The sequence below is a fragment of the Staurois parvus genome, unplaced genomic scaffold, assembly GCF_062004578.1.
Source record: "Staurois parvus isolate SC_StPar_1 unplaced genomic scaffold, SC_StPar_1.0 ptg000025l, whole genome shotgun sequence".
NCBI classification, from domain to species: Eukaryota; Metazoa; Chordata; class Amphibia; order Anura; family Ranidae; genus Staurois; species Staurois parvus.
In genome coordinates, this window is record NW_028317821.1 from 11,444,917 (window position 1) to 11,458,983 (window position 14,067).

General features: G+C 41.2%; 1 protein-coding gene across 1 annotated transcript in view; it reads left to right on the plus strand.

The window, feature by feature from the left end:
* The window catches only part of TXNRD1 (thioredoxin reductase 1), an 80,931-nt gene extending 67,257 nt beyond the window's left edge, over positions 1-13,674 (plus strand). The window contains exons 16-17 of the mRNA XM_089651839.1: positions 5,095-5,229; positions 12,361-13,674. Of these exons, the coding sequence (XP_089507965.1) occupies positions 5,095-5,229; positions 12,361-12,429 (204 nt within the window). The 3' untranslated portion in view covers positions 12,430-13,674. The remainder of the gene's footprint in view (positions 1-5,094; positions 5,230-12,360) is intronic.
* Positions 13,675-14,067: the final 393 nt, after the last annotated feature.

Sequence of the window (14,067 nt, forward strand, 5' to 3'; positions counted from 1 at the left end):
TCGGAGTGATCAAACGTCATCTCCCCACAGCAAAATCAAGTTTCTAAGGGACCTGCTGACGTCTAAACACTCTTACCCAACAATTAGAAACTATTTATTAAATTGTATTTTAGTAATTCTTTACTTTTATTATAGAGCTATACAGTGAATCTTAAACAAGTACCTAATAAGCCAACAGTAACCATTAAATATAATCTATTGTTGTTGCTATGGGTTGCTGCACATAATTTCTCTTTATGCTAATTTTATTGTGTAAGCATGACATTTTTACATTCTATATTTAAGGTATTCAAGTTGATTTGTTGCTTTATTGATTATGTTCTTGTAATTCATCATGAGATTTTTTTTGCAATATAAACTTGCAAAGCATGGTAGTGGTTGGATATATAAAAGGTTTCTACTTGAATTGTTCTTCACTTTCGATATGACAATTTCCCAATACAGTTGTCCCTATAAATAAGAGCTGTTGTGAGGGACCGCCGGACGGCACCACTAGCACTCCACTGGTCAGGTGTGCCCAGAGCGCGGAGTCTAAGCCCCAGGGTACTTGTTCACCAGGGCCCCTGATGGTGGGGATGGACTTGTAGTACCCCGGGACCAGGTCGCCACTACTGAGCACACCTGTCAGTGGTAGGGGTGTTCGCCAGGGGCTCCAACCAGGGAGAGCCAGATGTGAGGAGGTCGGGTGACCCCGATGGGATGGATGGATGGCTGAGCAAGTGCGAAGTCAGACAGGCCGAGTTGGTAACGTAGAGGGCGGTAAGGTACAAGGGAGCGAGCAGAGAATCGTCGGGTCACACGCCAGGTCAGCAACAGTAGGTCAGATCTAATGAGGGCATTCAGGAAGAGAGGTCAGGCAAAGCAAGGGTCTGGGCAGGAGAAATCAGCAGGTCAAGAGCAATCCGGGTCAAATAACTTACAAGGCACAGGTTCAGATTCGCAGGATACAGGTAGGACCAGAAGGCACTGAATGACAGCTCAGGGCCATTTAAATATCCCGCCCTGCGCTGCCATTGGTGCCCAGCGGGCGGCCGCGGCTTCTACTGCGCATGCGCGAACTCGAACGCCGCGGCCGGCCCGGAACTAGTGCCCGTGTCCCTGCACAGGGCGGTGCAGTGCGCCTGCGCCGGGACCATCGCGGCGGGGATCAAGGGGATCCCTGACAGCTGTATTCTTATCCCACTAGCGTCATCCTCTGCATCATTATACTGTGAGTGCAGAGTGTCACGAGGATACCTCCCCTAGGTGGCAGGCTCATGTCAACCTGCCTTCACAGGAATTGGGTTGAATGATATTGGACGTTATTCAGCCCTGGTGACATCTTAGGATGGAAGGGAATTACTGCAGGGGACTGCTAAAGACCTACAGAAATCTCTGGCACATGCTAACATTTTTGTTGACACATCTACAATAAGGAAAACATTAAACAAGAATGGAGTACATGGGAGGACACCACTGAGGAAGCCATTGCTGTCCAAAAAGAATATTGCAGCACGTTTGAAGTTTGCAAAAGAGCACCTGGATGTTTCACAGCACTACTGGCAAAATATACTGTGGACAGATGAAACCAAGATTGAGTTGTTTGGGAAGAACACACAACACTATGTGTGGAGAAAAAAAGGCACAGCACACCAACATCAAAACCTCATCCCCACTGTAAAACATGGCGGAGGGAGCATCATGGTTTGGGGCTGCTTTGCTGCCTCAGGGCCTGGACGGATTGTTGTCATTGATGGGAAAATGAATTCCAGAGTTTATCAAGACATTTTGCAGGAAAACGTACGACCATCTGTCCGCCAACTGAAGCTCCGCAGAGGATGGGGGATGCAACAGGACAATGACCCAAAGCATACAAGTAATTCAACAAAACAATGGCTGCAACAGCACAGAATACGCCTTCTGGAGTGGCCCAGTCAGAGTCCTGACCTCAACCCGATTGAAATGCTGTGGCATGACCTTAAGAGAGCGATTCACACCAGACATCCCAAGAATATTGCTACACTGAAACAGTTTTGGGAAGAGGAGTGGCTCAAAATGACTCCAGATCGTTGTGCAGGTCTGATCTGCAACTACAGGAAACGTTTGGTTGAGGTTATTGCTGCCAAAGGAGGGTCAACCAGTTATTAAGTCCAAAGGTTCACATACTTTTTCCTCCCTGCACTGTGAATGTTTACATGTTATGTGCAATTAAACCATGGCAACATCTAATGTTTGTGTAGTATTATGTTCAGCAGACTGTGTTCTTCTATTGTTGTGACTTAGATGACATTCAGAGCACATTTTATGCCCAATTCATGCAAAACTCCACTTAATCCCAAGGGGTTCACATACTTTTTCTTGCAACTGTATACCCATAAAAAAATTCAAGGGGGTTAAGTTCTGGTGAGCTTATATAGTGATATATTATACACATACACAAACACACACACACACACATATATATATATATATATATATATATATATATATATATATATATATATAGTATACATAATAGTATAGTAATATTTCTTATGTTTCCAGACGTGAGTGACACCCTGTATATGTACATTCTGTGTTCTAGTAATTGCTATGTTCTACTAAATGCTAGTAATTCAACATAATTAACGTACTTTACCATTCCTTTTGCTTGAAAGCTTGATTCTGCTAAATGGGAATAAAAACAATACAACCTGTTATCTGCAAGTCTAATGTTAAACATTTAGCAAGAAAGCTAATTGTACTTGTGCGGTCTCTAAACAACCAAATGAAGAAAAAATATGATAACAAGTATTGAACAACAAGCATGTACTTATGTAAAACAAATATTGCTTTAAAGCAGTTCTTCAGTCCTTTCTGTGAGAATTAAAAGTCAGCAGCTACTAAAACTGTGGCTGCTGACTTTTAAAAAACAGCCACTCACCTGTCCAGGGCTCCAGCGCCATGCTCACCCAAGTTGTTTTCTTTATGGCTCTTTATTCCCCGGCTCCAGCATCTTAACTGTGTGCACCTGACTGAGGCTGCTTGTGGCTTCACAGCTGGCTGCCCACTGTGCATGCACAAGCCACACTGTGCGTTGTGAATAGTCCTGCAGTCTCTTGGGACCTGTCACATGTCCCAAGAAGCTGAGGGGAGAGGAGGAGGAGGCAATTGTCGTAGAAGTGGGAGCGGGTACCTGTCAAAACTAGACACCCACTCCTCTACCCCCCCAAAAATATGCAACTTTTGATGGGGGGCGTCAATGAGGAGGAACAGCAGAACTTCCCCTTTTGGCTGAAGTTCTGCTTTAACATAAACTTCAAGGTAATAATACTTTTGAAGTAATTTAAAATACACTATAATTTCCCTTTAATGGAAACCTTTCAGAAAAAAATAGGCTGCCATTGCTGACCTTGCATCTAGTTTCCTGTTATACTAACCTTTTAAATCACTGACCCAAAACAAGTTTGCAGATAAAGAAATCTGACTTTATTCTGACTTTTCCCAAATCTGTACTCTTGTTCCAGGTTAATGACTCAGAAAGTATTAAAGCCAAAAGGTCAGTAAAACCAGGCAACTAACATTTTAACCACATGCCGCCCAGCCACTGTAGAAATATGGCAGCAGGGCGGCATGGGCAGGCAAAACCACGTTTTAAAACGTGTGTTTTGTAAACAGGTAGGGGGCGCGCGTGAGGCGCACCGCCGCCCTACCTGTCCCGCCGATCACAACCGCGGATGTCAGTCGCCGGGTCACAGCCGATCGTTACCAGCTATGTCCCGGCGATCGGCGGCAATAGCTGACAGAGAGCACAGCTGCAGTAGCTGTGCTTTCTGTCAGTTCCCTGACAGCTCCAGGACAAGCTGATCGGGACAGAAGAGTTTCTCTCTCCCGATCAGCAGTGTCCCCTGCAGTACACACCCCCGCCCCCTAGTAAAACACTCCCCCTCACACAGATAACCCTTCCCTGAAAAATAAAGTTAACCTCCCCAGTGCCATGTCAGTGACCCCAAGTCAGTACCCCCCAATGTCAGAATGTCCGCCACAGTCCTGCCATAAGTCGCTGATCGCCGCCATAAGTCCCTGATCTAAAAACTAAAAATCCCAGTATCTTTCCCACCATTTGTAAACGCTATAACTTTCACGTAAACCAATTAATTTACACGTATTGGGTTTTTTTTTTTCGCAAAGACATGTCGCAGAATGCATTTTGGCAGAAATTTATGACCAAATTTGATTTTAAATTTTTTTTTTTACTGGACATGTTTTATAGCAAAATGTCCAAAATATTGTTTTTTCCCTCAAAATTGTCAGCCTTTTTTTTATAGCGCAAAAAATAAAAACCACACAGGCGATCAAATACCACCGAAAGAAAGCTCAATTTGTGGGAAAAAAAAGGATGTAAATTTCATTTATGTACCGTATTGCATGACCGTGCAATTGTCCGTTAAACTAGCGCAGCGCTGTATAGCAAAAAAATGGCGTAAATTGCAGTATCTATACCATAGTTTGTAGACGCTATAACTTTCACAAAAAGCAATCAATATACACTTATTGGGATTTTTTTTACCATAAACATGTAGCAGAATACATTTTGGCCTAAATTTATAACCAACTTTGAGTTTACTATATATTTTTTATAGCTGAAAGTAAAAAATATTGTTTTTCTTCAAAATTTTTGGCTTTTTTAGTTTATAGCGTGAAAAATAAAAAGCGTACAGGTGATCAAATACCACTGAAAGAAAGCTCTATTTGTGTGAAAAAAAGGACGTAAATTTCGTTTGTGTGCAGCATTGCATGACCGCGCAATTATCAGTTGAATTAGTGCAGCGCCGAGTAGCAAAAAGAGGCCTGGTCATTATGGGGGTAAATCCTCTGGAGGTCAAGTGGTTAAAATTAAGGTCCGCAATAGTAGATTTCTTAGAAAGAGTTTAAAGTAACGCTGAAGGGACCCATTGGAAATCTTCTACAGTATGTGATAATATGATACATTCAATATACTTACATGGAGGACATATTATGAATGGCTTTATATAATGTATTACAATATTGTGTATGTGGTTGTTACTGTAACCGTTTTTCCCTTGCTCTTGGTGAAATAATTTTAAAGGTCATATCTACTGCATGCCGTTATAGGAAAGAGTGGTTGGCTTCCATGTGCTTTCACCTAATGCTGGAGAGATCACACAAGGATTTGCAGTAGCAATAAAATGTGGCCTTACAAAAGAGCAGCTGGACAGCACGATAGGAATTCATCCAGTATGTGCAGAGGTATGTGTAATCCTCTCCTATCATTGGTATTTGATGTGTTTATTATCAAGCTTAGCTCATGATAAGACCTAGCTACTGAGAACGGCTGCCTGCTGACCATTCATCTTATAGGCAGCCTCATAACTAAGATATATGGTGTTGTAAAACAACAACTGCTGTATATGGACAGTATCTGCCATAGCAATCTAGTTGGGGTGCTGTACCTAGACTGTCATCTTATCCTAATAATTTGTCATATGCATGATTACAGACAAAGCCGTTGAAGGGTCAGTCCATTCAAATGTATAGGTGATGCCTAGAAGCATGGTCCAGTCATTGGATTGTTATTTGTCTTAAATACTCTAATAAATATGTTGTCCTGCCATAATTCTCTTTTTTTAATTTTAGATAAGGCTGGGTAATGATAAAAATCCCTGTTGGGATTTTATATCTAATTGTAAAAAAAGCTAGCATGCCAACAAATCCAATCAAGAAGTTTACTGGGCTTGGTGGCCCTATATATCAAGGTGGCAAGTGGGGACCCCACTTCCCTTGAAACATTGGTGTTTATTTCCTGATATGGAACTCCAGTAAATCTTGGATTTGTTGGTGTGGTGGTTTTCTTTACAGTTGTATTTTATCAGCACCACCCTCTAGCTATGCTCCCAACCCCTACAGAGGGGTATATGATGTCTGTGCTGTATGGTGTAATGAACTTTTGGGTTTTTATTGATGTCTGTCGCCCTACTTTGGAAACTTACTATCTCTGTTTTAAATTGCTGACCAAAGTCAGTGGGACAGAAAGTGATGGGTAATTCAAAAATTTACAGGTGTCACTGGAACTGGAGGTAAAAGAAAATCTTCCAATATCAACTTTGTTTCCAAAGGGACACATGCAGCAAGAACAAAATAGTTTTAACCCTTCCCTTTGGTGTTCAAAACTAAAAGAAAATGTTTAGATACACTTAAAAATGGAACTAAGGTCACTTAAACAAAACGTCTCCAAGTGGAAACATTTTTCATCAGCCTACAAGGGCTCCTGATGATTTTTTGTTTCCATGTACACTGCACACTGCAGAGATGGCAGCAGTGTAGGACACAGTGGTGGCAGGATGCTGGACCCGTTATCGCTGGAGGACAGCACAGTGGGGATGTAAGTAAGTGTGTTATAATGTGCAAGATTGCTGTACGTACTTGCAGATTATGGTGAAAGCTCTACCCTGCCAAAAAAGTTTAGTTCCGCTTTAGGTATTTTAATTTAGGAGAGATCATAAAGTCAGAGCTCCTAGAGCTTTCCATTACATAAGATCAAAACTGATGAATTCTAGCAGCATATTTCCTCATTAGAAGTCTGCTTCTGAGCCTGCTATCTGAAGAAAGAATATTGCTTCCAAATGATAAAATTCACCCATAGAAGAAATTTAAAAAAAGTTAATGCTAGCCAGAGCAATTTGTCGCTTTTATTGACGGCCTTGCTTAAGAAATCTCTCTTAGGCAAGGTCAGAACAGACATCTAATGTGGTGAGTGGCATTGCAGAGCAGTGCCCAGGGCCACAATTTATTAAAAAGTGTTAAAGCTGAGCTCTCTTATTCCCTGCCTATGCTAATGGGAGTTCAGCAGTGCACAAGGTTTTACTTTCCTTCCACCAAATACGGCTTGGATGTCAAATATTTTATACCCATTTTCCAGAACTATAATAATAGTAATAATAATACTGGCACAAATTTAAACCTTTGTGCTAATGACAAAACATGCTCATGATGGAGCAGAACTTCAGTCAAACAGTTAAATACACAACTGCATTACATACAGTATATGTAAACTGTTTTACCTGCCAAAAGACTTGTAATTTTGTGCTGCTGCTTTTGTATCTTTGACTCCATCGCCTACCATTCACATCTTCTGACTATCGTGCCTGCTCAATTTACCATAAAAAAACACCTTTGCATGGTTCTCTGTGTGCTCCAGCTGTAGGATGGTTAAATACCTCCCCAAGAACCCTTTAGATTGACAGTATCATGCAATATAAAGTATATCTAAAGCCTAAATGGATGCCATTTAGTTTTCTAAAACACTGTGTATAATAAACAAAAGCAATTTTTTTTAGGGGGGGGGGGAATACTGTTAGGCCTCATGGGGTGTTTGCCCGTCTCTCCTAGACCTCTTTCCTCCTGGCAACAGCGTAACAGCGTTTTTGTTCAGATGATATTAACCATGTCTAGACGCGTTTAGGTGTGTCAAGCTCTTGAGTGTTAATTCATTTTAATTGACAGAATAAATTATTATTTTTGCCAATGAAATGAATTACTGCCCAAGTTTTTGATGCGCCTAACATTAACATGCGTTTATATGTGTTTGCACACATCAACAGTTTTTTTTCTGCTAAAACGCTGCTCATGGATGCGCTGGCAGTGGGGTTTTTTCTGCCTCTAAATGCCCCTGCCTCTTAACTCCTCTAAATGCCTATTTGTGCATGGACACATAGACTAACATGCAGAGGCGTTTAGAGACAGAAAAAAATGCCAGACGCCCTTAACAGCGGCATTAAAAACATCCAGTGTGCATTAGGCATTCTTCTTCTTTTTTTTTTCTTTCTTACTGCAGTGTTGCTGATCTCCTAAAGCCTCTTGACAGCACTTTCTAAATACATGGGCTGCAGTTTTAGCTGCACATCATTGTTCTGGGGGGTTTCCTAGGGGTGATAATTAGAGATGAGCGAATTATTCAAAAATTCGATTCGGCTGATTCGCCGAATTTGCGGAATAAATTTGATTCGATGCGAATTTATTTGCTGCGAATTTAACTTATTAAAAGGGTGTTTCTAGGCTTCAGAGAGCCTTTATATTAGTGCAGAACACTGTACCTTTAATTTAAATGCCCTTGGAGTCTGCTGGGGAAGAGAAATAATACTGTCAGTCAGTATGACATGCAGATGAGTGCCGTCGATCTTAGAATCACCGCACACTTCACTCATTTGGGCAGTCACGGGGCCAAAACCAGAGTGTGGAGCCACAGTGTGGCGGTGGAGGCAGCAGGAATGGGAGGCCATACAGCACCCTATGACAAAATGGAACCCACCAGCAGTGTGAGGAGACCTGAAAGTGGCACATGGCAGAGTGTGGCGATGGAGACAGCAGCAATGGGAGGCCGTACAGGGACCCATGAGACACTGTGGACCTGGCAGCAGCATGAGGAGGCGGTACAGGGGCCCATGGCAGAGTGGCGAAGCGTAAGCAGCTTAAATTGAAGGCCATACAGAGGCCTATGTTAAAAAGTCCCCCCAGCAGCAGTGTGGGGAGACGACTATCAAGAGTCCAATGGCAGAGTGGCGGAGCAGAAGCAGCTTCAATTGAAGAAGAAGAAGAGGATGAGGATGAAGAAGAAGAAGAGGATGAGGATGATGAAGAAGAAGAGGAGGATGAAGAAGAAGAGGATGAAGAAGAGGATGAAGAAGAGGATGAAGAAGAGGATGAGGAAGAGGAAGAGGATGAAGAAGAGGAAGAGGATGAAGAAGAGGATGAAGAAGAGGAAGAGGATGAAGAAGAGGAAGAGGATGAAGAAGAAGAATTCCAGTACTGCAAAAAGTGTATCTGCAGAGAGCTCCGCTATTTCTGACAGTTCTCTGACAGTTCCTTCACATTTACAGCGGTTGAAACATTGTATCTATTTGTTTCCGAATAAAAACATCTGTATCCTAAATGGAAACAAATAGATACAATGTTTCAACCGCTGTAAATGTGAAGGAACTGTCAGAGAACTGTCAGAAATAGCGGAGCTCTCTGCAGGGACACTTTTTGCCGGCTGTAGAAGGGATGAAAATCGGCCAATCGGGGAAAATTCGATTCGCGCTTCCGAAGTTTGCTAATTTTTGGATTCGGCGCGAATCGAATTTTTCCTAATATTCAAAACGAATTCCACTTTGCCAAGTTCGATTCGCTCATCTCTAGTGATAATGGAGGAATATCCAGCACAATGTGTGCTGGAAATGCTGTTCATAGTCTCTAATCTTGGACTACCTCACGTCAGCACACAATGGATTAACCCACTGTGTGCTGACACGAGGATAGTCCAGGAAAGGAAAATGATGGTAAGTATATAATAACAATTTTCCATATTCCTGGCCTACCTCACGTCATTGTGTGCTGATGCGAGAATAGTCCCGGAAAGGAAAATTACAGTAAGTATATAACAATTTCCATGTTCTTAACACACGGGACAGGGTGGCAATGCAGGAATGCAATAGGGAGGCAGGAACAGAACACTATAAGAAGAAGTGTCAGAACAAGGGCCTTTGTAGCAAGATCAAAAAGTATTATTTTAATGAAAGCTGCAGATTTTAGGTTGAAAACTACTTTTGACATTTAATTGGCATGTTGAAGATGTATAGAGCGACTGAAGATGCTGGATAAACATGTCCCTCTGCTGTTCTCCAGTGATGACCCTCCCTGCCTGAAACCAAACTCACCAACACACTTGTGGCCTAAGGTGGGCTTTATTAAAGTAGAATTTTACACTTTAATAAACAAAAGCACTGCATGGAAGTTGAACAACAGAACAGTAACAATATAAATTCACTAATGAATTTAAACCCAAACAAAATTTTAACAAACCTCTAAGAATTAAAAGAGCTCTGCCTAAGCCACTAGCCAGTGGGTCCATAAAAGTCTGCTAACTTTGGGACCCTGATTCTCCTGTGAGGGCACTCAAATGAAGGTGTCAGTAAAGTGCTAGGAAACATCGGGTGACCAAAATGCCTCTCACCACAAATACGGTACTGGTCTCCTGCAGTTCACTATAAGCCTGGACAAAGGATGTGCACACAAAGAGCTCCCCACTCAAGCCAGTATTTGCTGGATTTGAGACCCCCCCCTCTCTGGAGCTCCCAGTCTCTCCATGGTTCAGGTTCCCTGTCTTTTTATGGCTCTGCCCTGTATTCTCTGCCACAGTATCTCCCCTCTGTCAGTCTTTCTCCTCTGGAGCCTCTGGTTCACTCTCAGAAACTCTGAACACCACTCAGCAGCTCTGGACACTGTTCTTTGTGGCTGTGCCCTATATTGATCTACCACAGCCTGGCATCTCTCTGGCTTGGCACAGGCTCACTGCAGTTCCTTGTATCAATTCAGTCCTTTGCACAACAGTTAGCTCACCTATGCTCTCCAACCACCTTGTGGCTCAGCACAGATCCCCCTTCTGCTTGGCCATGCTGGAAGATGAAGTCCATATATGGAGAATGCTATTGCTGACCACCTCTTCAGAAAATGCTAGTTTCCTGGCTGTCATGCTGATCCAGTCCAGTTTTTTCTGAGACACTGACCTTGAAGAAGTTTGCAGATGAAAAGTCCTCACTCTAAATTTCAAATTTTCCATGCTTTTTCCAGGTTGGTAAACATTTTGAGACCGAAGACAGCCAGGCAACTAGTATTTTTAGTAGGTGATCTGCACCGACAGCCACCGTATTTCTTTCAGCTGAGGGTGTTTTTATGTTTGCACAGAATTCTGCTTTAAATTGTCCCTGTCTGTATTTTGACATGAAAATATGTGCATAATTGTTTTGCTATTGAAAGATGCTGTGGCCTTCTGTGAGGCTGCATCAATGAAGAGACATCAAACATGTTTATCTGACAAACTGTACAGTGCACTTGTTCATGCAGTACATTGATGCTCTTACAAAAGACGTTTTTGATACAGCTAATTAAAGCTTTTGAAGAACCATAGGCTGGCACAATGTGATTCCCCTATAATTACTCTGTTACAACTGCAATTTCTCTTTAATTTATACCATGCAGCATGACATATTGCAGTTGTGCTTTCCATATCACAATTTGAGTCACATATATTTTTAACTCAATAAGTGCCTAAAAAAAGAGCAACTGTTTTGTTGCTGTGTTATAGCTAGAAGAATGTCTTACCCCTCTCTAACCAATTTACATAAAGTTACATAGTTGGTACGGTTGAATAAACACACCAGTCAATCCTGTGTTGGGTGTGTGCGTACTCATGTCAAAAGTCATATCCCATTTCCCTGCATATTGTTTTTGCTAAGATGTCCATCAAAGAGTTTTTTGAAACTATCAATACTTCACATTGTCACCTCCAATTGTGGGAGAAGTGAGTTCCAAATCTTATTGATTTGACAGTGAAAAACCCCGTCTTCTTTCTTTTTCTCCCTGCCCCGTGTTTTCTTTTACTCTCTGAGACTGAGTAGTTTATTCCCTATGCTAGAATCACCATTGAGGTATTTGTATATCGCTATCCTATCTCTTCTCAAGTGTCTATTCTCCAGAGAGAGTAAGTTTAATGTTTGTAGTTGTTCCTTGTAACCAAGGTCCTCCAGTCCCCTTATTAACTTTGTTGCCCAGGATTGGTGACAGGCACTGGGCGGCATAGTCCAGACGTGGCCAGAGTTTTAAAAAGTGTCAGGATTATATTTTTATGTCTTGAGTATATACCCTTTTTATGCATGCTAATATTCTGTTAGTTTTGCTTGCTGCAGCTTAGCATTGCATGGCTTTGCTGAGTCTGTCATCTGCTAGGACCCTCAGATCTTTTTCCATCCTGGATTCCCCCAGAGGTTATTCCACTAGTGAGTAACTTGTGTTCATATTCTTAGTCCCCAAATGCATTACATTACATTTTCACAGGCATATGTGGGCCAGTGTATCATTTCATGCCTGTACATGTAGTAATTTTGATGGTAGGATTGGATATTGTAGACCTAGACTATCATGCATCAAGCTAGGGGACATCCTAGATGGTTGATGAATATATGATTTGGCAAGCCATGTCATTCTATGTTTTCAGTTTGTGATTGTTGATGATCACTGTTGAATTTCGCTGAATAATTTTGCACACTGGGAGAGAAATTTCCATTTTACGCTGCACACTTTTATAAAGCATTTAACCTTGATTGGTGTTTGACAGTTAAATGCTCCTTAATTGCCTTTTGCCTCAAGAACAAAGGACTTAAACTCAGTGTGGCTTCCTCCAATCATGCAATACGTCTCCCTTTGATTACAAACACGAAAGATGATGAGATTACTTTATAGCTCTCCTTAAAAGGGTCAATGTGTGTAAGAATACCCAAGGTAATTTACATTAAAGGACAGACTGTTCACTAGTCTAATATATATCAACATTATGTTTGCTTTCAGATTTTCACCACCCTTACAGTGACAAAACGCTCTGGGGAAGATCTTGTTCAAGGTGGATGCTGAGGTTAAATTTTGCTGTTTGTTGCTGTTGCCATGGTTAGGAAAGGAAAGCAAGGTCATCACCTGGTAAGAAAATCACTGTGAGGACAGGTCAACAAACAAGGAAGTATGGTGAAGGAAGCTCACAATCTATTGACGTGGTAACTAACATAACAGCAAAGTTCCTGGAAATAAGCTGTGGCAGGGCACTGCGCTAGTGCTTAAGTGACGTCACATTCCAAAGCCACCCATGGTGGGATGTGACTGAAGACCTGCAGGATCAGTTTATTGATGTTTACTCTTCTGTTAATTATATTTGTTGTTTTTGTTATTTGTAAATAGTGTGTTATTAATTTTAGGTTTTATAGAATAATTAAATACATATTTATACTATACAGGATCTCAGTATTAATAACAGTAAAATATGTGGATTTGTTCATACAACCAACTCTACATTCATAATAAATGCATAGTTTCCATAGTAGCTGCACAATTCAAAAAAAGGTTTGTGACATACAGTTTCAAGTTAAAGGACCTTGGTATAAAAATATAGAAGGGGCAAGTGCAATGGTATTTAAAGGCATAGATTTATACAGGGTTATCTCACTGACCTAAATATGACATCTGATGGAGTTATAAAACTCCTTTTAAAAAACAAGTCCCAAGCATGCTTTGATCTGTGGTAGAACATTTATTTGGGTTATGACAACATGGGTTGGTTGGGAAGACACGATAAACAAAGCTTAAAACACTTTGGTGCTTTCCGTGTGTGAGGAAAACATAGCAACAGCATTACAATAACCAGTACATTAAATACTTTGGCACAATTACCACTACAGCATAAGTGATACAGTACACTAAACTCAACACAGTTTATTTTAAAAGTTCCCATGAAGAGCACCCATGTAACAGGGTCCAAAAGTTAGTTCTCCACCCCAGGCCTGAGCTACGATCAGTCAAATGGAATGTATACAGAGCTGAAGGGAGTTGGCCAACCTCTACACATCAGTGGCTGGTCCCTAGTTTACAGAAGATCTTATTCACAAAATAGCCTCTGCAATGGGTAATCAATCTGCCTCCCTTCAGTTTGGCATACAATTTACTAGACCGAAAAGAACTAATCAGAGGGCTTACCCAAGGCTTGATATCTCCATTTCAATAAGTATGTTTGTTCTTTGCAAATATTTGCTTTGACAACATTGTTAGATAAAACAAATATTATTGGTTTGAAACAATTCTATTGAATCAAATAAAATTGATAAGCTTTAAAACTAATGTTTTATGTCTTATTATTTTACTATTTATATACATTATCAACTTCAGTGGATTTTTGCCACAACACAAACAAGGCGCACAGATGAGAAGCATGCTCTCGCATCAAGAATTATATCCTTTCAAATACAAAAGTATTACAATAGATAAGACAAAATAAATACCAAAGTGATTTCAGGAAGTTTAGAACAAATGTACAAAACATATAGTCAAAAGGGATTGATAGGGACATGAACAGGGGAGCATAAAAAGCCAGGGATGTTCAATTTGTAACGGCCGACCCCCAAAACATGTAGTTCCAGGCACCGGGCAGGTAATTTTTTTAAACCTTTAGCCCTACTGCAGGTAAGCAGCAGGGGTCACCTGTCAGGTAAAAGCATTCGGGTGGCAGCGCTA